Genomic DNA, 26,553 nt, shown 5'->3' with positions numbered 1-26,553 from the left:
CCCACCCCACTCTCCTGCTGGTAATAGCTTATCTAAAGTGATCACTCTCCTTACAATGTGTATGATAATCAAGGTGGGCCATTTCCAGCACAAATCCAAGGTTTAACAAGAATGTCGGGGGGAGGAGGGGTAGGAAAAAACAAGGGGAAATAGGCTACCTTGCATAATGACTAAGCCACTCCCAGTCTCTATTCAAGCCTAAGTTAATTGTATCCAATTTGCCAATGAATTCCAATTCAGCAGTTTCTCGCTGGAGTCTGGATTTGAAGTTTTTTTGTTGTAAAATAGCGACTTTCATGTCTGTAATTGTGTGACCAGAGAGATTGAAGTGTTCTCTGACTGGTTTATGAATGTTATAATTCTTGAATAATTATAACAGGAGAGTGGTTACTTTAGATAAGCTATTACCAGCAGGAGAGTGAGTTTGTGTTGGGGGTGTGTGTGAGAAAACCTGGATTTGTGCTGGAAATGGCCCAACTTGATTATCATACACGTTGTAAGGAGAGTGATCACTTTAGATAAGCTATTACCAGCAGGAGAGTGTGGTGGGAGGAGGTACTTTTTCATGCTTTTTGTGTGTATATAATAATATCTTCTACACTTCCATAGTATGCATCCGATGAAGTGAGCTGTAGCTCACGAAAGCTTATGCTCAAATAAATTGGTCAATATCTAAGGTGCCACAAGTACTCCTTTCCCTTTAGTGTGTTTGACTGGCATCCTAGAGACTGCTCTACTGACAGTTTCTATAAAGATTGTTTAACATATAACTAAGCTTGGCAGAAGTCATTTTTTATAATTTTGACAGATAACACTGATGTTTATTTTAAAGCATTTTTTCAATTTGTATTGATTTAAATTTTCATAGTTGTAGGAAATTATGCAGGGGAATCATACAATGGGAAGAGGACAGACTAATTTTTTTAATGACCGTAGACATGGAACTTCAAAAAGGTAAAGCTTTATAATCATTAAAACACAAATTGTCAGCATCACATGTCAAAATACACAAAGCAAGTATTCTTAAGTCAACTTCTAATAAGTTCCCAAGACTACATCTAAGCAGGAGAGGTGGCTCTGTGTATTTACCCATTCCACTTCCCAGGCCAAGTTTCTCTGCAGAACCTCCCTTCTCCCATTCAGCTCTCCTCAACAGCAATTACAATGAAGGCCTTCAAGTATCAGGGGGAGCTGTGTTAGTCTGTATGCACAAAAACAACAAGGAGTCCAGTGGCACCTTAAAGACTAACAGATTTATTTGGTTTCAGAGTAACAGCCGTGTTAGTCTGTATTCGCAAAAAGAAAAGGAGTACTTGTGGCACCCTAGAGACTAACCTATTTATTTGAGCATGAGCTTTCGTGAGCTACAGCTCACTTCATCGGATGCATACCGTGGAAACGGCAGAAGACATTATATACACAGAGGGCATAAGCTTTTGTGGGTAAAAATCCTCACTTCTTCAGATGCATAGAGTGAAAATTACAGATGCAGGCATTATATAATGACACATGAAGAGAAGGGAGTACCTCACAAGTGGAGAACCATTGTTGACAGGGCCAATTCGATCAGGGTGGATGTAGTCCACTCCCAATAATAGATGAGGAGGTGTTGATTCCAGGAGAGGCAAAGCTGCTTTTGTAATGAGCCAGCCACTCGCAGTCCCTATTCAAGTCCAAATTAATGGTGTTAAATTTGCAAATGAGTTTTAGTTCTGCTGTTTCTCTTTGAACCTATTTCCTCTTGTTTTTTCCTACCCCCCCCCCCCCCCAACGAGGTTCTTGTTAAACCCTGGATTTGTGCTGGAAATGGTCCACCTTGATTATCATACACATTGTAAGGAGAGTGGTCACTTTTGATAAGCTATTACCAGCAGGAGAGTGGGTTTGTGTGTGTGTGTGTGTGGCGGGGGAGGGTGAGAAAACCTGGATTTGTGCTGGAAATGGCCCAACTTGATTATCATACACATTGTAAGGAGAAAAGGAGTACTTGTGGCACCTTAGAGACTAACCAATTTATTTGAGCATGAGCTTTCGTGAGCTACAGCTCACTTCATCGGATGCATGCCGTGGAAACTGCAGCAGACTTTATTTATACAGAGAATATGAAAAAATACCTCCTCCCACCCCACTGTCCTGCTGGTAATAGCTTATCTAAAGTGATCATCAGGTGGGCCATTTCCAGCACAAATCCAGGTTTTCTCACCCTCCACCCCCCCACACACAAATTCACTCTCCTGCTGGTGATAGCCCATCCAAAGTGACAACTCTTTACACAATGTGCATGATAATAAAGTTGGGCCATTTCCTGCACAAATCCAGGTTCTCTCACCCCCTCACCCCCCTCCCCAAAACCACACACACAAACTCACTATCCTGCTGATAATAGCTCATCCAAAGTGACCATTCTCCCTACAATGTGCATGATAATCAAGGTGGGCCATTTCCAGCACAAATCCAGGTTTTCTCACATCCCCCCCACCCCCATACACACACAAACTCACTCTCCTGCTGGTAATAGCTCATCCAAACTGACCACTCTCCAAGTTTAAATCCAAGTTAAACCAGAACATCTGGGGGGGGGGGGTAGGAAAAAACAAGAGGAAATAGGCTACCTTGCATAATGATTTAGCCACTCCCAGTCTCTATTTAAGCCTAAATTAATAGTATCCAATTTGCAAATGAATTCCAATTCAGCAGTTTCTCGCTGGAGTCTGGATTTGAAGTTTTTTTGTTTTAAGATAGCGACCTTCATGTCTGTGATTGCGTGACCAGAGAGATTGAAGTGTTCTCCGACTGGTTTATGAATGTTATAATTCTTGACATCTGATTTGTGTCCATTTATTCTTTTACGTAGAGACTGTCCAGTTTGACCAATGTACATGGCAGAGGGACATTGCTGGCACATGATGGCATATATCACATTGGTGGATGTGCAGGTATACGAGCCTCTGATAGTGTGGTTGATGTTATTAGGCCCTGTGATGGTGTCCCCTGAATAGATATGTGGGCACAATTGGCAACGGGCTTTGTTGCAAGGATAAGTTCCTGGGTTAGTGGTTCTGTTGTGTGGTATGTGGTTGTTGGTGAGTATTTGCTTCAGGTTGCGGGGCTGTCTGTAGGCAAGGACTGGCCTGTCTCCCAAGATTTGTGAGAGTGTTGGGTCATCCTTTAGGATAGGTTGTAGATCCTTAATAATGCGTTGGAGGGGTTTTAGTTGGGGGCTGAAGGTGACGGCTAGTGGCGTTCTGTTATTTTCTTTGTTAGGCCTGTCCTGTAGTAGGTAACTTCTGGGAACTCTTCTGGCTCTATCAATCTGTTTCTTTACTTCAGCAGGTGGGTATTGTAGTTGTAAGAAAGCTTGACAGAGATCTTGTAGGTGTTTGTCTCTGTCTGAGGGGTTGGAGCAAATGCGGTTGTATCGCAGAGCTTGGCTGTAGACGATGGATCGTGTGGTGTGGTCAGGGTGAAAGCTGGAGGCATGCAGGTAGGAATAGCGGTCAGTAGGTTTCCGGTATAGGGTGGTGTTTATGTGACCATTGTTTATTAGCACTGTAGTGTCCAGGAAGTGGATCTCTTGTGTGGACTGGACCAGGCTGAGGTTGGTGGTGGGATGGAAATTGTTGAAATCATGGTGGAATTCCTCAAGGGCTTCTTTTCCATGGGTCCAGAGGATGAAGATGTCATCAATATAGCACAAGTAGAGTAGGGGCTTTAGGGGACGAGAGCTGAGGAAGCGTTGTTCTAAATCAACCATAAAAATGTTGGCATACTGTGGGGCCATGCGGGTACCCATAGCAGTGCCGCTGATCTGAAGGTATACATTGTCCCCAAATGTGAAATAGTTATGGGTAAGCACAAAGTCACAAAGTTCAGCCACCAGGTTAGCCGTGACATTATTGGGGATAGTGTTCCTGACGGCTTGTAGTCCATCTTTGTGTGGAATGTTGGTGTAGAGGGCTTCTACATCCATAGTGGCCAGGATGGTGTTATCAGGAAGATCACGGATGGATTGAAGTTTCCTTAGGAAGTCAGTGGTGTCTCGAAGGTAGCTGGGAGTGCTGGTAGCGTAGGGCCTGAGGAGGGAGTCTACATAGCCAGACAATCCTGCTGTCAGGGTGCCAATGCCTGAGATGATGGGGCGCCCAGGATTTCCAGGTTTACGGATCTTGGGTAGTAGACAGAATATCCCAGGTTGGGGTTCCAGGGGTGCGTCTGTGCGGATTTGATCTTGTGCTTTTTCAGGGAGTTTCTTGAGCAAATGCTGTAGTTGCTTTTGGTAACTCTCAGTGGGATCATAGGGTAATGGCTTGTAGAAACTTGTGTTGGAGAGCTGCCGAGCAGCCTCTTGTTCATATTCCGACCTATTCATGATGACAACAGCACCTCCTTTGTCAGCCTTTTTGATTATGATGTCAGAGTTGTTTCTGAGGCTGTGGATGGCATTGTGTTCTGCACGGCTGAGGTTATGGGGCAAGTGATGCTGCTTTTCCACAATTTCAGCCCGTGCACGTCGGCGGAAGCACTCTATGTAGAAGTCCAGTCTGCTGTTTCGACCTTCAGGAGGAGTCCACCTAGAATCCCTCTTTCTGTAGTGTTGGTAGGGAGGTCTCTGTGGATTAGTATGTTGTTCAGAGGTATTTTGGAAATATTCCTTGAGTCGGAGACGTCGAAAATAGGATTCTAGGTCACCACAGAACTGTATCATGTTCGTGGGGGTGGAGGGGCAGAAGGAAAGGCCCCGAGATAGAACAGCTGCTTCTGCTGGGCTGAGAGTATAGTTGGATAGGTTAACAATATTGCTAGGTGGGTTGAGGGAACCATTGCTGTGGCCCCTTGTAGCATGTAGTAGTTTAGAAAGTTTAGTGTCCTTTTTCTTTTGTAGAGAAGCAAAGTGTGCGTGTAAAGGAAGCCAAAGGGCAGCCTGCAGTGGGTTAATAACACTCAGATTTATACAATGTGCCACGCAACAGCTGCATTTTTGAGGCCTGTGGAGACTACATATCCCAACATGCCATGCATCCTGTGGAGACTCTATATCACCGCATGCGAGGCAGCGCTCTGATCTATTGGAGGAGAAAGGTGAGTGTCAGGAAGGGGAAATACCGCTCGCTCTCTGCCAGTGACGCCTTGGCGCCTCCGCGAGGGGGAGCCGCAGAGCATGCTGGGAACTATAGTCCCTTGCTGTGGCTGAGGGGGCGGGGACGCGTCTCCTTCCCTGGTTAGAGGCGCGACACCACACGGTTACGCGCGCCCGGGACACGCAGCCAGACTCACCCGCGCGGCTGCCCCGCGCGCTCCAGGGGCGGCAGCGGCGTCCCCTCTCCCTGCCGCCGACGGAGGCGGCGCGCGGGCGCGGCGAGGCCCGGCTCGCTCTGCATGGTTGGGGCGGTCTCTGAGCTGTGGGAAGCGGAGCCGGCGGCGCTGCCGGCATGGAGTGACCGGGAAGGTACTAGGGGAACGGGGGCGGGCGGCGGGCGGGGGACTCACGCGGCTCTGACTCAGCCCAGCCCGCCGCTCCTGTGGGAGAGGGGCGCTGCCCGCGGCTGGGGTGGCCGGACGGCGGCGTGGGCCAGCGCGTGTTCGCGGCTGGGTAGGGGCGCGTGTCCCCCGCTGCGGGCCGCGGGGCTCCCTGCCGGGCGGGGATCCCTCGCCGCATACTTGGCTGGCTCTGGACCGGGCTTTTCTGATGCCGGAGCCTGCCTGGCCTTCTCTCGGCAGCTTTGAAATGGGGCTCCGCGCCTTTGCCGCGGCAGGGTGGCTCCTCCGCCCGTGCGGCATCGCGGGGGGCGTTGTAATGGGGCTGCTCGTCCGCCTGGCAGCGTCTGACTCGGAGCGCTCCTCGACTCCCCCCTGGCCTTCAAAGGCTCTGGGAAATGGGAGTGGGTTTTCTTTAAACTTGAAACATAACCCGCTGTGCGTGTGTTGTTAACACCTGTCGTCTCCAACACCATCCATTTCTGTAGAGTTTCTGCTTTAATTTGAAATAAATCTCTAGCGGTTATGGTTGCAAAGATCACCTTCAACATATGAACCAATGAAGTCTCCTTTTCTCACATCTGTATACAGAGTGAAATTAACCATTCTTCAGAATCCAGCATGCAGTAAGGGAACTGACTAATCATTTCAATGTCCCATGCTCCTTGGTAGGCGCTAGGGTTATTCCTTCTTTCTTAAAACAAGCACAATATATACTGCTAGATGGGTGATCAGAATTTGCCTTAATCCTTTGCCAAACGCTGCAGAGGCTTCATGCTGTAGGACAGGGATGGGCAAACTATGGCCCCGGGGCTGTGTCCGGCCCTCCAGATGTTTTAATCTGGCCCTTGAGGTCCCACTGGGGAGTGGGGTCTGGGGCTTGTCCTGCTCCGCACATCTCCCGGAAGCAGTGGCATGTCCCTTCTCCCCCTCATACATGTAGGGGCAGCCAAGAGGCTCCACGCACTACTCCCGCCCCAAGTGCCGCCCCCGCAGCTCCCATTGGTCAGGAACCACAGTCAATGGGAGCTGCAGGGGTGGCGTCTGCAGACAGGGAAGTGTGCAGAGCTGCCTGGCTGTGCTTCCGCATAGGAGCTGGGGAGAGGGGACATGCCGCTGCTTCTGGGAGCTGTTTGAGGTAAGCGCCACTTGGAGCCTGCACCCCTGACCCAGCCCTGATCCCCCTTCTGCCCTCGTTCCCAGCCCGGAGCACCCTCCTGCCCCCCAACCTCTCATCCCCAGCCCCACCCCAGAGCCCACACCCCCAGCCGGAGCCATCACACACACTCCCTGAACCTCTGCCCCAGCCCGGAGCCCCCTCCCACACCCTGAACTCCTCATTTCTGGCCCCATCCCAGAGCCTGCACCCCCGGCTGGATCCCTCCCCTCCCACCCCATCCCCCAATTTCGTGAGCATTCGTGGCTTGCCATACAATTTCCATACCCAGATGTGGCCCTCTTGCCAAAAAGTTTGCCCACCCCTGCTATAGGAAGAGAGTGCTGTCACTCCTTATTGATGTGCCAGTAACAGATAGGATAGTAACTGAATTACTTCTGTTTCCCATCCTGAGATGGGATAATGGGGTGGAAATACCTCGCTTCTTTCACTGGCAGTCCTTTGAGTTACTAAATAATGGTGGTGTTGGGGTCTTTGAGAGGAAGCAATATTAGTACAGCCATTGAGGAGGTAGAGAACCCTATTTCACCATAAGAAGTTAATCACTTCAGACTTATTCAGTTAATTTTCTTTCATTCCAATGTAATTTCCTGTTAAGGTGGCTGATTCTGGTTTGGGAGCCCTTATGATGAGCTCCAGTAAGGTTTTGTGCATTCTTCATTGAAATGTAATAACTTCTAATTAATAGTACATGCTGTACTAAGAATACTACCCTAGAGCTTCAAAATGTTGTCTTACATGAGAACTTTATATTATACTGGGGCTTGCTAGCAGGAGCACCAGGCAGAGGTACAACTCTTACATTAAGTACTGTGTCATTGAAGAATTATTACACGTGGGTTATTACATCAAATTTGTATTACACAATGTATATGAATAGTTAAAGCAAGTTGTTCTAAGGAAATAACTGACCTGTCCAAAATTGCAACATAAGTACATTGAGAAAGTGTTACTCCTACAGAATGGTCTGCTAGTTCAGCGTTTCTCAAATGCCTCCACCATGGCCACATGTGGCCACCAGTGGAATTTTGCGGCCACGACAGCCTCCTGGGAGGGGAGGAAGCAAAGCAGTGGCCCTTCCCTGCAGCACCAAGCTGTTGCTCCTGGATGAGCCACCTTAGTGTTTGCTGGCACTAGCAGCAGGGATCGGTATCCTGCACCGCACAGCCTCCTAGGGAGCTCCGGGTAGTGCCTCTGGAGACACATGGGTTGGTGTGTGTGTGGCACCAGAGGAACCTGGGACTCAGCAGGTGGCCGTGGAGTTCCTGACCCACTTTCTCAGGGTTGGAGGGGCTCGGGCTTCAGCTCCAGGGCAGCCACCAGCAAGAGTTGGTGCCTGCACTGAGGCCAACAAAAAATGTTTTGAGAACCCCAGTCTATGCAAGTCTATTTCTAAGACTGAGGGAACTCTCACTTTCTAGTGGCAGCCAGGATGATCTCAGGAGAGAGTCATTGTTTGTAGAATTAACTATCACTGAAGATCAGACTGAGAGCAGGTCTGCACTTGAAATGCTGTATCAGCTTAGCTGAGCTGCTGTAGCGCTCTAATGAAGATGCTCTATGCTGACAGGAGAGAGCTCGCCTGTTGGCATAGTTAATTCACCTCTGCAAGGAGTGGTAGTTATATCGGGGGGAGAAATTTAGTTGTTTACACCGGCATTTAGATTAGTATAACTGCCGCTCAGGAGTGTGGATTATTCACACCCTGAGTGATGTAGTTATATTGAAGTAATTCTGTAGTGTGGACCTGCCTTGTCTGCATTAGGAGTATGTCCTCACTAGAAATGCTGAAGCTGCACCACTGTAGCACTTCAGTGTAGAGACTACAGTGGTGGAGGGGGCTGTAGTTAATACATCTCCCCGAGAGGCCATACAAGATCAGAGGAAGAGTTCTTTCATCAACTGAGCTCTGTCTGCCTCGGGGGTTAGGTCAGCTTAAGTGTGTCACTGAGGGGTGTGGATTTTTCACATCCCTGAGCGATGTAGCTAGGTCAAACTAACATTTTAGTGTAGGCCTGGCCTAGAAAGGTTTTGCCAGCATAGTTATACTGGTGAACACACCTAGTGTAGATTCATAGATATTAAGGTCAGAAGGGACCATTATGATCATCTGGTCTGACCTTCTGCACAATGCAGGCCACAGAATCTCACCCACCCACTCCTGTGATAAACCTCACCTATGTCTGAGCTATTGAAGTCCTCAAATCATGGTTTAAAGACTTCAAGGAGCAGAGAATCCTCCAGCAAGTGACCCATGCCCCATGCTACAGAGGAAGGCGAAAAACCTCCAGGGCCTCTTCCAATCTGCCCTGGAGGAAAATTCCTTCCCAACCCCAAATATGGCGATCAGCTGAACCCTGAGCACATGGGCAAGATTCACCAGCCAGATACCCAGGAAAGAATTCTCTGTAGTAACTCAGATCCCACCCCATCTAACATCCCATCACAGGCCATTGGGCCTATTTACCATAAATATTTAAAGATCAATTAATTGCCAAAATCATGTTATCCCATCCTACCATCTCTTCCATAAACTTATCGAGTTTAATCTTAAAGCCAGATAAGTCTTTTGCCCCCACTGCTTCCCTTGGAAGGCTATTCCAAAACTTCACTCCTCTGATGGTTAGAAACCTTCGTCTAATTTCAAGTCTAAACTTTCCGATGACCAGTTTATATCCATTTGTTCTTGTGTCCACATTGGTACTGAGCTGAAATAATTCCTCTCCCTCTCCGGTATTTATCCCTCTGATATATTTGTAGAGAGCAATCGTATCTCCCCTCAACCTTCTTTTACTTAGGCTAAACAAGCCAAGCTCCTTGAGTCTCCTTTCATAAGACAGGTTTTCCATTCCTAGGATCATCCTAGTAGCCCTTCTCTGTACCAGTTCCAGTTTGAATTCATCCTTCTTAAACATGGGAGACCAGAACTGCACACAGTATTCCAGGTGAGGTCTCACCAGCGCCTTGTATAACGGTATTAAAACCTCCTTATCTCTACTGGAAACACCTTGCCTTATGCATCCCAAGACCACATTAGCTTTTTTCATGGCCATATCACATAGTCATCCTGTGATCAATCAGTACTCCAAGGTCCTTCTCCTCCTCCATTACTTCTAATTGATGCGTCCCTAGCTTATAACTAAAATTCTTGTTGTTAATTCCTAAATGCATGATGATACACTTCTCACTATTAAATTTCATCGTATTACTATTACTCTGTTTACGAGGTTATCCAGATCTTCCTGATTGATATCCCGGTCTCTCTCTAAATTGGCAATATCTCCCAGCTTTGTATCATTCGCACACTTTATTAGCGCACGCCCACTTTTTGTGTCGAGGTCAGTAATAAAAAGATTAAATAAGATTGGTCCCAAAACCGATCCCTGAGGAACTCCACTGGTAACCTCCCTCCAGCCTGACAGTTCACCTTTCAGTAGGACCCGCTGTAGTCTCCCTGTTAACCAATTCCTTATCCACCTTTCAATGTTCATATTGATCCCCATCTTTTCCATTTTAACTGAACTCCCCGTGTGGCACGGTATCAAACGCCTTACTGAAATCTAGGTAAATTAGATGCACTGCGTTACCTTTGTCTAAAAAATCTGTTACTTTCTCAAAGAAGATGATCAGGTTGGTTTGACATGATCTACCTTTTGTAAAACCATGTTGTATTTTTTCCCATTTACCATTGACCTCAATGTCCTTACCTACTTTCTCCTTCAGAATTTTTTTCCAAGACCTTGCATACTACAGATGTCAAACTAACAGGCCTGTAGTTACTCAGATCACTTGTTTTTTTCCCTTTCTTAAAAATAGGAACTATGTTAGCAATTCTCCAATCATACGGTACAACCCCTGAGTTTACAGATTCATTAAAAATTCTTGCTAATGGGCTTGCAATTTCGTGTGCCAATTCCTTTAATATTCTTGGATGAAGATTATCTGGGCCCCCCGATTTAGTCCCATTAAGCTGTTCGAGTTTCGCTTCTACCTCAGATATGGTAATATCTATCTCCATATCCTCATTCCCATTTGTCGTGCTACCATTATCCCTAAGATCCTCATTAGCCTTATTAAAGACTGAGACAAAGTATTTGTTTAGATATTGGGCCATGCCTAGAGTATCCTTGACCTCCACTCCATCCTCAGTGTTTAGCGGTCCCACTTCTTCTTTCTTTGTTTTCTTCTTATTTATATGTCTATAGAACCTTTTACTATTGGTTTTAATTCCCTTTGCAAGGTCCAACTCTACTTGACTTTTAGCCTGTCTCACTTTATTCCTACATGTTCTGACCTCAATAAGGTAGCTTTCCTTGCTGATCCCTCTCATCTTCCACTCCCTGTATGCTTTCTGCTTTTTCTTAATCACCTCTCTGAGATGCTTGCTCATCCAGCTTGGTCTACAACTCCTGCCTATGAATTTTTCCCCTTTCTTGGGATGCAGGCTTCTGATAGCTTCTGCTGCTTTGACATAAAGTCATCCCAGGCCTCCTCTGCCTTTAGATCCATAAGTTCTTCAGTCCAATCCATTTCCCTAACTAATTCCTTAATTTTTGAAAGTCAGCCCTTTTGAAATAAAAAACCCTCGTCGCAGATTTATTTTTGTTTATCCTTCTGTTCAGTATAACTGTGCTGGCCTAGAAAGGTTTTGCCAGCATAGTTATACTGGTGAACACCCCTAGTGTAGACACAGTTTATACCTGCAAAAGAACTGTACCACTTCCCTGATTGAAATAAGCTATACCAATGAAAGGACTTTTTTGCTAGAGTAACTGCATCTACTCCAGGACTTTTGCCAGCTAGCCCTATGTATTAGGGATGTACGTTTCCCCCATTCCCCCCAATTCCTAGCTGTGCCCGCAAAACTTTTAAGTATATATTAGGCCTGAAACTGAGCCTAAGTAGGCCACTTCCAGAGTTTGTTGCAAGACTGATTAGTTCATGCAAGCCTTCATGGAAGTGGAATAGCTCTGGATGAGTCCTTTAGGAAATATACCCACCTAGATTTTATTCCTTCTAAGGCTTGGCCTACACGTAAGATTGTCAGCATAGCTGTGTTGGTCAGGGGTATGAAAATAAACCTTACCCCTGACTGGCATAACAATGCTGACAAAACACCCAGTATAGTTGCAGCTATGTCAATGGAACAGGGCTGCTGATGACATGGCTAACATCATTTGAGGTGGTAGGAGTTTTTCTGTCAGTGTAGGAACCCTACTACTCCTGCATCTACTTTAATGGGGTATGTGACACAGCTATGCTGGCCTAGGCTCTATCATGTAAACATACTCTGAGTAGAGCTGTCAAGTGATTAAAAAAATTAATATTTTTAAACAATAACGGAATACCTTTTATTTAAATATTTTAGGATGTTTTTCACTTTTTCAAATATATTGATTTCAGTTACAACACAGAATACAAAATGTACAGTGCTCACTTTATATTTATTTTTAATTACAAATATGTGCACTATAAAAAACAAATAGTATTTTTCAATTCACCTAATACAAGTATGGTAGTGCAACCTCTTTATCATGAAAGTTGAACTTACAAATATAGAATTATGTACAAAAAAAAGCTGCATTCAAAAATAAAACAATGTAAAACTTTAGACCCTACAAATCCACTCAGTCCTACTTCTTGTTCAGCCAGTTGCTCAGACAAACAAGTTTGTTTACATTTACAGGAGATAATGCTGCCCGCTTCTTGTTCACAATGTCACCTGAAAGTGAGAACAGGTGTTCGCCCGGCACTGTTGTAGCTGGTGTTGCAAGATATTTACATGCCAGATGTGCTAAAGATTCATATGTCCCTTCATGCTTCAACCACCATTTCAGAGTACATGCTTCCATGCTGATGATGGGTTCTGCTTGATAACAATCCAAAGCAGTGTGGACCGACGCATGTTCATTTTCATCATCGGAGGCAAATGCCACCAGCAGAAGGTTGATTTTCTTATTTGTTGGTTTGGGTTCTGTAGTTTCCGTATCAGCGTGTTGCTCTTTTAAGACTTCTGAAAGCATGGTCCATACCTTGTCCCTCTCAGATTTTGGAAAGCATTTCAGATTCTTAAACCTTGAGTCGAGTGCTGTAGCTATCTTTAGAAATTTCACATTGGTACTTTCTTTGTTTTGTCAAATCTGCAATGAAAGTGTTCTTAAAATGAACAACGTGCTGAGTCATCATCCAAGACTACTATAGCATTAAATATATGGCAGAATGCAGGTAAAATAGAACAGGAAACATACCATTCTCCCCCAAGGAGTTCATTCACATGTTTAGTTAATGCATTATTTTTTTAACTAGTGACATCAGCATGGACGCATGTCCTCTAGAATGGTGGCCGAAGCATGAAGGGGCATATGAATGTTTAGCATATCTGGCACGTGGATACTTTGCAATGCCAGCTACAAAAGTCTTATGCGAATGCCTGTTCTCACTTTCTGGTGACATTGTAAATAAGAAGTGGGCAGCATTATCTGCCATAAATACAAACAAACTTGTTTGTCTTAACGATTGGCTGAATGAGAAGTAAGACTGATTGGACTTGTAGGCTCTAAAGTTTTTTTGCATTGTTTTGTTTTTGAGTGCAGTTATGTAAGAAAAATCTACATTTACAACTTTCATGACAAAGATTGCACTACAGTACTTGTGTGAGGTGAATTGAAAAATCCTTTTTAATCATTTTTACAGTGCAAATATTAGTAATCAGAAATATAAAGGAGCAGTGTACACTTTGTATTCTGTTATAATTGAAATCAATATATTTGAAAATGTAGAAAAACATCCAAAATATGTAATAAATTTCAATTGGTATTCTATTGTTTAACAGTGCGATTAAAACCAATTAATTGCAATTAATTTTTTTGAGTTAATAGCATGAGTTAACTAATTAATCAACAGCCCTAAACCTGAGTAAAGGTCTTAAATCTGTTGCTACAGGAAATGAGGTTTCACAATTTTGTTCCTTTATCGTCAGGGGATTATTGCTGTTTCTAAACTGTGTGTAAATGGTGGTGAGATGCTGATATGGTGAGCTCCTTAGAAAGACACAATTCTGCCTACAAAACTGGAGTATCTAAGTGTCTGGATTGAAGAAGCCAGCAGGGGAAAGAAACGTGGACTGGAATTAATGTAGACTATTTCTGTGCTTGCTGGAATTGAATCTCTTTTGAGAGTTCTTTTCTTCTAGGTTCTTTCGGACTATTTGTTAATTATTCTAACCTCAAATATACTGTGACTAGTTTGAAACTTGTCGAAAAGTTTCTCTTGTGAATCAAATTGAGTTTAATAAGCTTGTATTTGTTTACAATGGCTTATTTTCAAGGGGTAGATTGGATGATAGAGTAACTCCTCACTGAACGTCCTCCCGCTTAACGTTGTTTCAAAGTTATGTCGCTGCTTCATTAGGGAACATGCTCATTTAAAGTTGTGCAATGCTCCCTTATAATGTTGTTTGGCTGACTGCTCTGTTCACTGCTTGTAGAATTCTGTGGAAGAGCAGCGACTTTACAAGGGAGCATTGCACAAGTTCCTCTTCTCCTCCTCCTCCTCCTCCCCTCTCTCTCAGTGCTTCCCCCACCACCAAACAGCTGTTTGGCGATGCTTAGGACTTTCTGGGAGGAAGGGGAAGGAGCGGGGAAGTGCTGTGTCTCCGCTCCTCCCCCTCCCTCCCGGAAAGTCCTAAGCGTGCTCTGTGGAGGAGGTGGAGTGGGGGTTGGAAGAGGCAAGCCTGGAGTGGAGTGGGGATGGGAAGAGGCGGGCCTGGAGCATCTCCTGGCAAAGTTGGCTCCTGCTGTTCTAGAGGGAAGCTGCTGCTGTGCAAGGTGCTTCCTAGCGTCCTTGCCTGCATTATCGTCTGCAGCGGGCTGTGCCTGTGTGGGGTAAGCCAGGGACACCTCCTAACCACAGTACAGTAATGTACAGTATATAATGTCTTTTGTCTGCCCCAAAAAATTTCCTTGGAACCTAACCCCCAGCATTTACATTAAATCTTATGGGAAAATTGGATTTGTTTAACATTGGTTCACTTAAAGTTGCATTTTTCAGGAACATAACTACAGCATTGAGAGGAATTACTGTACTTAAACATGTCTATTGTGGAAGCATTTTCTAGTTAGGCCAGTTTAAAGTTCTGAGAACAATCCTAGACTGTAGGATGTTGATTTTAATTTTTTTTTTTTTTTTTGATCCAATGTGGCTATAAACTCCTAAAGCACTGAGGTAGCAAGTGGCTTCACATCCTATGTTTGCTGCAAAGCTTGTACCATGTCAAAGATTTGACAAGAATGCTAGAGAGACATCCCTTTTAGTATATTTGAAGGGAGATGAACTAGAAGTTCTACAACCATTGACTAATGGAAAAAAAACTTAAGGGGATTAGGTGAGCATACCACTGGTCCTCCTTGTCACCATTCCTGTTAATCAAACACTAACCTACATGCACAGAATAGGTGCTTTGAGTAGTGTATTCTCTCATCACTAATTATTCTAGTCTGTTTTTCTAATCATTAAACCTCTATAGTCCAGGGTCTGTAAGCATTTGTATTGTTAGGGCTTGCCTACACACAAGTTTTACTGATCTAGTTGAAGTGGTAGACTCCCTGCCACCGAGCGCTGTAACTATTTTTTCTTAAAGCATTCCATAAGTGCTTGCTAAGACTATTCAGCTCTGCTGATTTAAAGAAAAATGTCATTTATTTTTGATTAAAATGGATTACTGCACAAGAAACTATCTGCTTAAATAAAATCTTGTAGTCCCAGGAGTTACTTTTCATGTTATGGTGCTTGCATTGGCCCAATAGATTGTAACTATTTGAGTTAACTACACAAACTAAAATTTTTAGTAAAGAGTTTCAGGGTGGATTTGATTTAAATCAAATTGATTTAAATCACTAGTCAGGAAGACGCAGTTTAATCCTGGATTTCTACATGAAAGTTGTCAAGGTTCCTCCCCCACTCTGAACTCTAGGGTACAGATGTGGGGACCTGCATGAAAAACCTCCTAAGCTTATCTTTACCAGCTTAGGTCAAAACTTCCCCAAGGTACAAAATATTCCACCCGTTGTCCTTGGATTGGCTGCTACCACCACCAAACTAATACTGGTTACTGGGGAAGAGCTGTTTGGACGTGTCTTTCCCCCCAAAATACTTCCCAAAACCTTGCACCCCACTTCCTGGACAAGGTTTGGTAAAAAGCCTCACCAATTTGCCTAGGTGACTACAGACCCAGACCCTTGGATCTTAAGAACAATGAACAATCCTCCCAACACTTGCACCCCCCCTTTCCTGGGAAATGTTGGATAAAAAGCCTCACCAATTTGCATAGGTGACCACAGACCCAAACCCTTGGATCTGAGAACAATGAAAAAGCATTCAGTTTTCTTACAAGAAGACTTTTAATAAAGAATAGAAGTAAATAGAAATAAAGAAATCCCCCCTGTAAAATCAGGATGGTAGATATCTTACAGGGTAATTAGATTCAAAAACATAGAGAACCCCTCTAGGCAAAACCTTAAGTTACAAAAAAGATACACAGACAGAAATAGTTATTCTATTCAGCACAATTCTTTTCTCAGCCATTTAAAAAAATCATAATCTAACAAATACCTAGCTAGATTACTTACTAAAAGTTCTAAGACTCCATTCCTGGTCTATCCCCAGCAGAAACCAGCATATAGACAGACACACAGACCCTTTGTTTCTCTCCCTCCTCCCAGCTTTTGAAAGTATCTTGTCTCCTCATTGGTCATTTTGGTCAGGTGCCAGCGAGGTTACCTTTAGCTTCTTAACCCTTTACAGGTGAGAGGAGCTTTCCCCTGGCCAGGAGGGATTTCAAAGGGGTTTACCCTTCCCTTTATATTTATGACAAAAGTGCATTTTTGTTGGTTGTTATAACCTTAATACATTTTCTTCACAACTCAGATTGATGTAGATTTCATTTTTAGAAGGTACACACTATATGTTTATTCTGAAAACTTTTCAGATTAGTTTTACAGCTATATCAGAAAATGAATGATTGTTTGGTTATTTCATTTACCAAAGGTAATTGAAGCAGATATTTATGAAGTCATTGGGAGGTTAACCTATTGAAATGGAGATAGTTCATCATGAATATTTGGAGGACTTTCTTGCCATGCTGTATTAGGAGGAGAACATCACCAGGCAGATGTTTAAATTGTTTTATTTAACTAAAACAACAATGTTGTGTATTCTGGATTTTTTTCTTCAACAGTAAACATAATATTTTAACAAAACAAGCATATGAATTTTTGAATTTAGTTAAACATTCAAGTTTTTAAAAATCAGGTTTGTTTTTGTTAAAATGGTTTTTAACTAATAGTTAAATGAAATTTAAAAAAAAAAAACCAACAAAAATTAAATAGACTATGTCAGCCAGGTCAATATAAGAAACTTAAAACATTGGTTTCTGCAGCTAATTTGGTTATCTTCACCTTCATTTTCCTGTTGGTTCATAATCTAGAAAAGAAAAACAAGCTTTCCTGCTTTTTCTGGTCCCAAACGATTTCTCAATTTGGAATGAATTAGTCCAAATGAAGAACATATTTCTATACCGGCAGAAGAAGCTTCTTTTGCTAAAAGTGAAATGAAATGACTTTTAGTGAGGAGTTACTGTATTAAAATGCTATTGGTTAAATGGTTAACCATTAAGGAGTTCACACAGGCGGGGAACTAGAGGTGTGGGGGGTGCTGGAGCACCCCCATGTTTTATGTGGGACCCGGTGCCTGGTGTTCCAGCCCCATGCCCATGGTTTAGTTGTTAACCAACACCAGTAAGACTAATTGGTTAACCGATAAGCAAACTTTTACATCCCTACTTGTAGGCTGCGTGGCTGTCCCTCCATGTCAGTCTCTGAGGGAGGCCATGCCTCCTTGCTATCTTGTACCTGTAAAGGTGAGCTCAAAGGGGGGAATTAACTGCACCTAGTGCTCTGGTTCTCTGGCCAGGCAGAACAGTAAGGCAGTCTAATGAGCCCCAGGCTCTCGGTCAGGGCAGGGCCTGAAAGCAATGGGCAGGCTCTGGCCTGAAAGCAATGCGTAGGCTCTGGCCTGCAATCGGGGAGGAGCGGCTAAGTAGTCTGAGCCCCAGGTAAGGGTGAGCTCCAATAAAGTCTAGAGGCTCAGGTAAGGGTGCCTGCGGAGCGCAGGTCTCCTGGCCTAAGGAGGGGGAGTACTGCCACTCCAGGGGTGGAGTGGCAGTGGGCAGTGGGGACACGGGTCCCCCAACTCCACCATGTCCCAGCCTAAGGCCCTAACAGTGGCAGAGTGGTCTGCCACTGGGTCAGCGGGGATCCACCAGGAACACACTGACCTTGCATCAGGTCAGCTCCTAATCAGACTATTGCCTGGTTTCCCTGGGCTGCTTCCTACTCTCCCCCTTGGATGTTACTGTGTCTGTTGTCTCAGGGGGTCTCTGGGAAGGCCACAGGCGGCAGCTCCTTGGCATCTCGATCAGCTGGGAGCTCTGGCCAGTTCTCAGGAGGCTGCCCCAGCAGCTCCTTTGCAGGCTCCAGCAGTAGGCAGGGTATGTCCATCTCATATGGTTGCTCCACTCCAACTGAGCTGCAGGACCTGCCTTTTGTATGTCTCCTTCCTGTTCACCCCTTCCATTTCTGGGGTGGGGGTGGATGTTGCTCTCCTGGTTTGGCCCACAGGGGGTGTGTTGTGGTCCCTCTCTGCCGCTCTCTGAGGGAGGCCACGCCTCCTTGAAACTATTGAAATAATAAGGTAGTTAAAGCATAGTCTAAACTGGAAAAGGTTTGCTGGTGTAGCTATGCCTGAAAATCACCTACTGTAGATGCAGTTTATAATGGCAAAAGCACTTTTATGCCAGCATAACCACATCTACGCTAGCACATTTCACAAAAAATCACACCCCTTAACAGACATTGCTAAAAGTTTCTAATGTAGACCTGGCCTAAGGAGACTTTGTGCCCAGAAGTTCAGAACTACCTCCAATATGAATTTATTTGGTTTTACTATTAGACCTTTTAACTTCTTTTAAAAAGTCTTCTATGAACTTCAAAAGTGTAGGTGGTGTGGAAAGATTGTTTCTATGATTTTTGATATCATTATTAAGCCCCAGATCCACATTGCATTGTTAAGCTTCAGAGGGGTAGCTGTGTTAGTCTGGATCTGTAATAACGTCAAAGAGTCCTGTGGCACCTTATAGACTAACAGACATATTGGAGCATGAGTTTTTGTGGGTGAATACCCACTTCGTCGGATGCATGTAGTGGCCACTACATGCATCCGACGAAGTGGGTATTCACCCACGAAAGCTCGTGCTCCAATATGTCCGTTAGTCTATAAGGTGCCACAGGACTCTTAGACGCTATTGCATTGTTAGTGCAATTGCTCTAAAACAAGGCTGAAAAATCTGTAATTGAGAAAGCTACAAACCCTTAAACAGTTTTGAAAAGTCTTAGAGTAGACAGATTAGAGGTTTGCTAATAAGAAATGAAACATTTCATGTCTATTGTTCGTGAAAGGGAGATCTCTTGAAATCTTGTCTCTTTCCAAAAATGAGTTGAAGTAGTCTTGGGTCCTAAACTTGCCTCTGAGTCTCCTTGCCATGTTTGTAGTCTTACGATCATATTTTAAAATATGTTCCCTGTTAATATGCAAGATAATTACAGAAGGAGGAGAAACTGGCAAGATGGGGAAACAAACTGACTGTGCAAAATGCTGTCTAATGGACTAAATAAAAATTGAAAAAAAATGATCTGTAATCTTTCTTTTGTTTTGGGAGCTATTTCTAACAAAAAAGTTTTTTAAAAAATTAGCCTATGTAACTTTTTAAATCCATGAAGATCGTCTCTCCAACACAGGATAAAGGCATAATGTGGGGTAATGTGGGAAACTTGTTGTTGTCCTATACACCATTCCTGTTTTGAGGATTTTTGCTTCCATTTCTGTCAGAACCTTTAAGGACTAAATTCACTTCATAAGAAAAGTTGTGCCTGTTACATGTAGGTAGCTCATCATTACAAAGCTTTATACATGCATTCAGTTTTATCTATTAAAAACCATCCAGCTGCCCTCCATAACACCATTTTTATAACACCCTATATAAAGGGCTGAGTAGAAATGTATTTTTGTCTTAATTTCAAGTACAGGGCTTCCCTCTCCCTGGATCCTGCCATTTAGCACTATGGCTTACCCCTGACAATGGAGCCCCAGCAGGAAAATGTATGTAACACATAAATACCAAGAAATGGGAGACTTTACCAATAAGGTTTCAAGCATTTTTTTAACTATGGTTTCCTCTAACTTAATCTCTTCTTCCTGTTGTCTTCCTTCCTTTCCCTAACCTCCCACAAACTGTCAGGCCTACAGTAGATTATATCACACAAATGAAGAGAACAGATTTAGGGGCAGGTCTACACTACAGCTGGGATCGATGCTCTGAGATCGATCCACCAGCAGCCGATTTAGCGGGTCTAGTAAAGACCCGCCAAGTCGACTGCAGATCGCTCTCCAGTTGACCCCTGTACTCTATCCCTGACGAGAAGGGTAAGGTAAGCCAACGGGAGACTTTCTCCTGTCGACCTCCCATGGTGTAGGACCTATTCACATAGCTGGAGTTGTGTAGCTTAGGTCAACTTACAGCGGTAGTGTAGACATAGCCTGAGAACATCCTTTGGGACATAACTTTTATAATCTACCCTGCTGCTTTAATGGCATCTGGATATTTTGAGCAAGTGTTTTGGTTTGTCCACTATATTTGGTAGGGTTTCAAGCAAAATCTGAGTTTTGCAGAATGGCCTGTATATTCATTCTGCATTTGTTCTGAGAATAATCTTGTTGTTTTTTAACACAATTTCTACAGCTTGGTTTGCAGGGTTCGTAGTTTATTCAATCTGAAAATTCTTTTTTATTCAGAACTCCAGAAAGCAGCATTTCGAGTAAATTGGCATCACTCTAAGAAAGTGGTTTTTCAAACTTTTTAGGCTGCATACCTCTTTCCAAATATTGTAGTTTACCACATACCCACATCTCACATAAAGTCATAATGTATCTATGATTAGATTGTCAAATCTTACTAAATAAAATGTATTGTCCGCAATTACCGGATTTTTCTCGTCTACCTCCTGATGAGAGCTCTTGTACCCATAGAGGTATACGTACCCCAGTTTGAAAACCACTGCCTAAGAATAAGTGGACTCTTTCTGAATAAAATGTATTTTGTAGCTAATTTATCACCTTGTTCAGGAAAAGGTAGGATGTGTTATGTGCAGTTTTAGGGAACAAGTCCTCTCAATATCTTGACTACTATGGAGAGTAGGTTTTTATCAACACATCCATAAAGTATTAGTAGAAATAGTAATTGAAGTTGCTGATTACTACAGCCATAAGGTTAGAAATACTAGAAAATCGTATTTTTTTAAAAAAGTAATAGCTTAATACTGCACTTGAATCAAATGTGGGTAACCAAAAAAAAAAAAGCAAAACCCAACATTCTCTATGCATTGTAAATTTGAATCTGAGTATTTGAATTAAATACAGATTTTCTGATATGGAGCTTCTCTGTTAAATTGACAGGAAATTCTTTTGTGGTTTTTATTACAAGATGAAAGTTCAAATGTATGAAAAACTTAAATTTGTTCATAGTATAAAAGGAAAGTTGGAATATTTTCTGGGCCATAAGTGGTGTCAGTGAAGGACATGAAGTCCTAATGTCTACAGTAGACCATATGTATTAGTGTGTGGCTCATGTGCATTTTAAAGGCTTACATGCATGCTGGCAATGGTGATACTTCTGCTGTGATTATGCTGAGGTAGTTTGCTGATGTGTTTAGCGAATATTGTTTCTTCCAACTTTGCTTTTTTTTTTCCTGTTTGCAGATGTTTGTAGTTTCTACTGTAGGAGAAGAGGGCAAACCAGTTAAAAATAGGAAACAAAAAGTATAGCAACGAAGATGGATGAACAAGCCCTTCTAGGGCTAAACCCAAATGCAGATGCAGACTTCAGGCAAAGGGTAAGTTTGTTTTCCTCCATATTAGGAATGGCAGCCAGTTACTATGCAACTGTCCAATATCCTATTGATTTGTCTGATTATTTAGATAACTGAAGTAAAGAGAACGTAATGGGAATGTTTAATTGTATTGTCATTATGTAAGCATGCTAGATGCAGTCCTTCGTTTTACATACATACTATTTTACCATTTACTATATAAATACTGCCATGCTAAGCATGGCTTTACTCACTGTAGTTCATCCTTGTTTTTCATTCAGTCGATTACATTTAAAACTCATTGTTTCTATTGAACACTTATGAGGTAGATTGTGGCTTATGTACTATTAGTGTGTAGTTTAAACTAGTTACATAACAGCACTCTTCAAGAATATGGTTCAATATTAATCAGAATTTAAATATAAACTCCATTTCTCAGACTCCTTTTTCAGCTTTTAATTGTTGTACACATTATCTTAAGTTATATTGTTTAAAGTTTAGTACATTTTTAAATACAGCCATGTGTGGCTCTCAACACAAACTTAAAACCTTCTTTTACAGCACTTTTAACCTAAAATCAACAAATGCTGGGTCACGTAAAATTTTCAGTAAGCTGCAGCTCATATCTCCCTGACCACTATAAGATGTACAGTAACTCCTCACTTAACGTCCTCCCGTTTAACGTTGTTTCAAAGTTACGTCGATATTCAATTCGGGAACATGCTTGTTTAAAGTTGTGCATGCTCCCTTATAGCGTTGTTTGGCTGCCTGCTCTGTCTACTGCTTGTAAGATTCTGTGGAAGAGCAGCAACTTTACAAGGAAGCATTGCACAAGTTCCTCTTCTCCACCTCCTCCCCCTCACTCCCAGCACTTCACTGCCGCCAAACAGCTGTTTGGCGGCGCTTAGGACTTTCTGGGAGGGAGGGGGAGGAGCAGGGATGGAGGAGGGAAGGTCCTCCCAGAAAGTCCTAAGTGCTGTCAAACAGCTGTTTGGTAGCATTTGACTTTCTGACAGGGGGAAGGAGTGGGGATGCGGCGTGCTCCGGAGAGGAGGTGGCGTGGGGGTGGGAAGAGGTGGGCCTTGGAGTGGAACGGGGATGGAAAGAGACGGGCCTGGAGCATCCCCCAGCAAAGTTGGCGCCTGTTCTTCTCCGGGGAAGCTGCTGCTGCGAAGGTGCTTTCTAGCATCCTTGCCTGCAGCGGGCTGTGCCTGTGTGAGGTAAGCCAGGGGCACTTCCCAACTACAGTACAGTATTGTACAGTATAGTATATGCCCCAAAAAATTTCCTTGGAACCTAACCCCCTGCATTTACATTAAATCTTATGGGAAAATTGGATTAGTTTAACATCGTTTCACTTAAAGTTGCAATTTTCAGGAACATAACTACAACGTTAAGTGAGGAGTTACTGTATTGCTTTGGTGCTCCTAGCTGGTAGGAAAAGCCATTGCAGCATGACAAGTTTCAAAGCCTACTGGACAGCTCAAGAGATGTTGTCTGAAGTGTGTGCATGTCTGTGATTGTGCAGCTTCCCAGATCATAGGAGTATGATGTAGTAAAATCTCAGTTTGTGGTCAAATTAGTGATAGAAAGGTAAGGGAGGTGTCAGTTGATTCGTAAACATCTATGGAATAATAACTTCAGTGGTGCCATCGTCTGTGATGTGGCAGGGGGCACTCACTTCTCCCCTCTCACCAAAGGCTCCCCGCTTCAGGCCCTCTGGTGGAAATTTTGATAAGTGTTGTCAGAAGCGGATCAAGTTGAGTGTCATTTGAAAGCCCTTTCTCCCGCAAACACATTACCAAACATGACAAACCTAGAACAATTTAGCTATGTATTTGAGAACATGTTTAAAAATAATTGTTTTTGTAATTATACTTTAATACAGGGATGCATTGCTTGCATAAGAAAATACACTGATCTTTGGTAATACTAGAGAAGTTAGACTTGACATGTAGTACTAAAAACATTTATTCATCTAAGTCCTCATCAGTGTCCACTTCATTTAGGGCTCCACCGCTAGACGTGTTGTCATGCTGATTCTTGTCCATGCTGCTCTTGCCTGTCTCTGTACAAGGCAGGCTGCTGGCCAAATATCTGCAAGGTAGTGAGCATGGGCTTTGCACATGAGCATTTGATTAGCTGAAGTATTGATTCAAGAGTGCATTGTGTTTCACATATAACTGGTGTGATCAGTCCATCCTCCAAGACCCATCCATGCCTGAAAAGGAGAGTGGTTTTGGACGTGGTCAGTCATCCTGGAGCCATTCCATTGCTTGATAATTTGTCTTCTTGATAGCATATATAAATGTTCCACTCGTTGGTGTCAATTTTCTCAGTTTGTGAGCTTCTTTGAAAACATCATATTGTTGGTCTTCAAAATAGTAAACTTGGCATGTGAATGCCTCCAGTGCACCTAAAAGATCATCAGTGACTGTCTCAGCTGTTCTGAGCACCTTCAGAGCAAGGAGAGAGTCTTCAGAGGCTGAATCCAGTGCTTTCCAGTAAGATAATCTGGTCTTTCCAGCCAACCTTCTGGTAGTGTCACATCCTGAAAGTGTGTGGAAACCTGGCAGTGCGGTGTCTTTTAATGGTCTGAGTGATAGGAACACATCTGTGAGGGATATATGGTGATTCTGTTCCCTGACAGTAGGCACAGAAACAATCTTGTGGAAATCTTGGGTAGTGTCTTTCAGAGAACACTGGAACATCAGTGTCTTGTGCAAAAATTTGGAGTTTAGTAGCACCTCTCTGTTGCATTGATGGCATGCAAAATAAATATAGTGTCAGCCTTCTTTCGGGAACTATGAAGAAACTCCACTGAATGGTGTGAGGCAGCAGCTTCATTACACTATGCCACAGTGAAATTCTTTGAGCAATTGTTCACATGCTGTAGTTTTTTCCTGCAATGTATGCAGTTAACTTCCCCTTTGTGTGAGTACAAGACAAGAGTTTCTTCATTGTGACATAGGAGATATTCATGGAGTCAATTATTTTGTATTGGACAGGTACAATACCATGGAGTTTCTCCTTTCTGATAAATTTTAAATGGCCTTCTGCATATGTGTCAAACGCAAGGTAGATATCATAGGTCTAGTATTTTCTCAGCAGTCTCATAATACAGTGTTTGGACAAATCTCGGCAGGTGTTAAGTTTCTGGTTTGTCAAGAGCCTGTACCTCAGCCATAGCATTTATCATTGCTATGCTGAAAAGTCATTGAGAGCATACATGGAATGCGTGGAACTGATCTTGCAAGTCCTGTGCCCTTTGGGAAGTGACTTCACACATCAGTATGCTTTTCAGAGAAGACACGTAGGCAGCATTTTTGAAGGGCATCGAGTGTTCAGGTGTATGATTCTATAGCAGTTGCAGCTTTCTCCCTACTAGAATTTGGTTCACAGTATTGTTGCTGTACAAAATCTCCCAGATCTCAAGGATACTAGTGCCATCAATGAAAGAGCCAGTTGCACATATCTCTGCAAAGAATGTGTACAGTTTGCTAGGACATAGAATCCACCCTTCAGAGATCATTACGGGACACTATTAGCTGTTGAACAGGCCTGTAAAGGCTCATGTCTAGTGTCTCAACACATTTTGATTCAGTTTTGCAGATGTATTTGTTCATGTGTTCAAGGTGTGTAAGGAATGTTAACTGAATTGAGGGATCAGTGGGGCTAGCAAGTATGATTGACAGGAGGAGCATACATGGGTTGTGCACTCTGACATCCTGTGTAGTGGCAAGTTAAAGGGTGGCTGTCTTGGAATGTACCTTTCTCCTGAAATGGTTTTCTGTCCTGGGTGTTGGGATCATTTGAGGGTATGTCTTCCATCTCTTCAGCTAAAGCTATACTCTGATTTTTCACCTCAATAGTACATCCCACTTTTGCACAATAACCAAGTGAGGTCAAGGTACTTCATTGAAAACTGGACTTCTTGGCTTCAGAATTTTTGGACCTTGATAAGAGAGTGAGCCATGAGGTCAGGAACCTCCTTAAAGGAACAGTTCTTTTGCTGGTCCTGACAATGCTTAAGGGGGACTAGTCCCCATTAATATGCTCCTGGTAGCAGACCATAACAGTAGCATGAAAGGTACCTTTGCTATTTGCTGGATCTTCAAGGAAGTCTAAGTTATTGGCAGCACAAAATATAAACCTACCTTTGACAAGGTCTGGCAGAATGCACAACCCTTCATTCCGTTACATGTGTCCAAGAGCCTCATTTGCAATTGCAGTCTCCCAGTGGAGTACTTTGTCATCAGTGGAGGAGCCAATGCTGTGCAGAAGCTGCACAATTTTTTACTGGTTTTGGAATGAATTGTTAAATCAGCAGCCAATTGTAGGGGTGGATTACACACATGCTGCACAGTTGTCATGTATGTGTTGGAAACCTGCCTTTCAGTCAAGCACTTGTACATGAGGCATTGCGATAAAATGGCAGCCTTCTGCTGTACCTGCTCACTGTCACCCTTGGTGCAGTCACTGCAACCACCAATGAACCACTTACAGAAATAGTGCAGGTCACACAGCATTATTTTTTCAGGTTCGACGTCAGCCATGAATCCCTGAAACTCCCACATACTACAGGACAAAATTATTTTTGGTAAAAATTTAGCAGCCACAAACAGTTTTCATGTTACCTTTGACAGCTCTTTCTTCCGCTCTTGATAGCGCTATGGCTTTTGCTGCTTTTAAAGATATTCACTGTGATTCATTTCCACAGATCAGATTGCTAAAAACTGGTCCATATCCCAGAGTGATCTTCAATAAGTGCTTTAAGAGGCTTTCTGCTAAGCATTTGTTCCCCTTTAATCCTGTTCAGAGCACATATTTCTGTGTACTAAGCCTCTGCATTGGCCATCACCACCACCTTCCCACCCATGAGAGCAGGGGCGGGCAAACTTTTTGGTTTGAAGGCCACATTGG

General features: G+C 43.3%; 1 protein-coding gene across 2 annotated transcripts in view; it reads left to right on the top strand.

Annotated features, from left to right (window-relative positions):
* Positions 1 to 2,857: 2,857 nt before the first annotated feature.
* The window catches only part of XPOT (exportin for tRNA), a 66,586-nt gene continuing 42,890 nt past the window's right edge, over positions 2,858 to 26,553 (top strand). The window contains exons 1-3 of one of the 2 annotated variants that reach the window (XM_084631252.1): positions 2,858 to 2,936; positions 4,883 to 5,079; positions 21,521 to 21,654. In XM_084631252.1, coding sequence (XP_084487378.1) covers positions 21,595 to 21,654 — 60 coding nt within the window. In that variant the 5' untranslated portion in view covers positions 2,858 to 2,936; positions 4,883 to 5,079; positions 21,521 to 21,594. Of the gene's footprint in view, positions 2,937 to 4,882; positions 5,080 to 5,287; positions 5,447 to 21,520; positions 21,655 to 26,553 lie in introns of those variants that run through there. The other variant, XM_084631251.1, reaches the window with a different exon arrangement.

This window comes from Lepidochelys olivacea, assembly GCF_965140295.1.
Source record: "Lepidochelys olivacea isolate rLepOli2 genome assembly, chromosome: 1".
Classification (NCBI taxonomy): Eukaryota; Metazoa; Chordata; order Testudines; family Cheloniidae; genus Lepidochelys; species Lepidochelys olivacea.
This window is presented reverse-complemented; position numbering and strand designations above follow the sequence as displayed.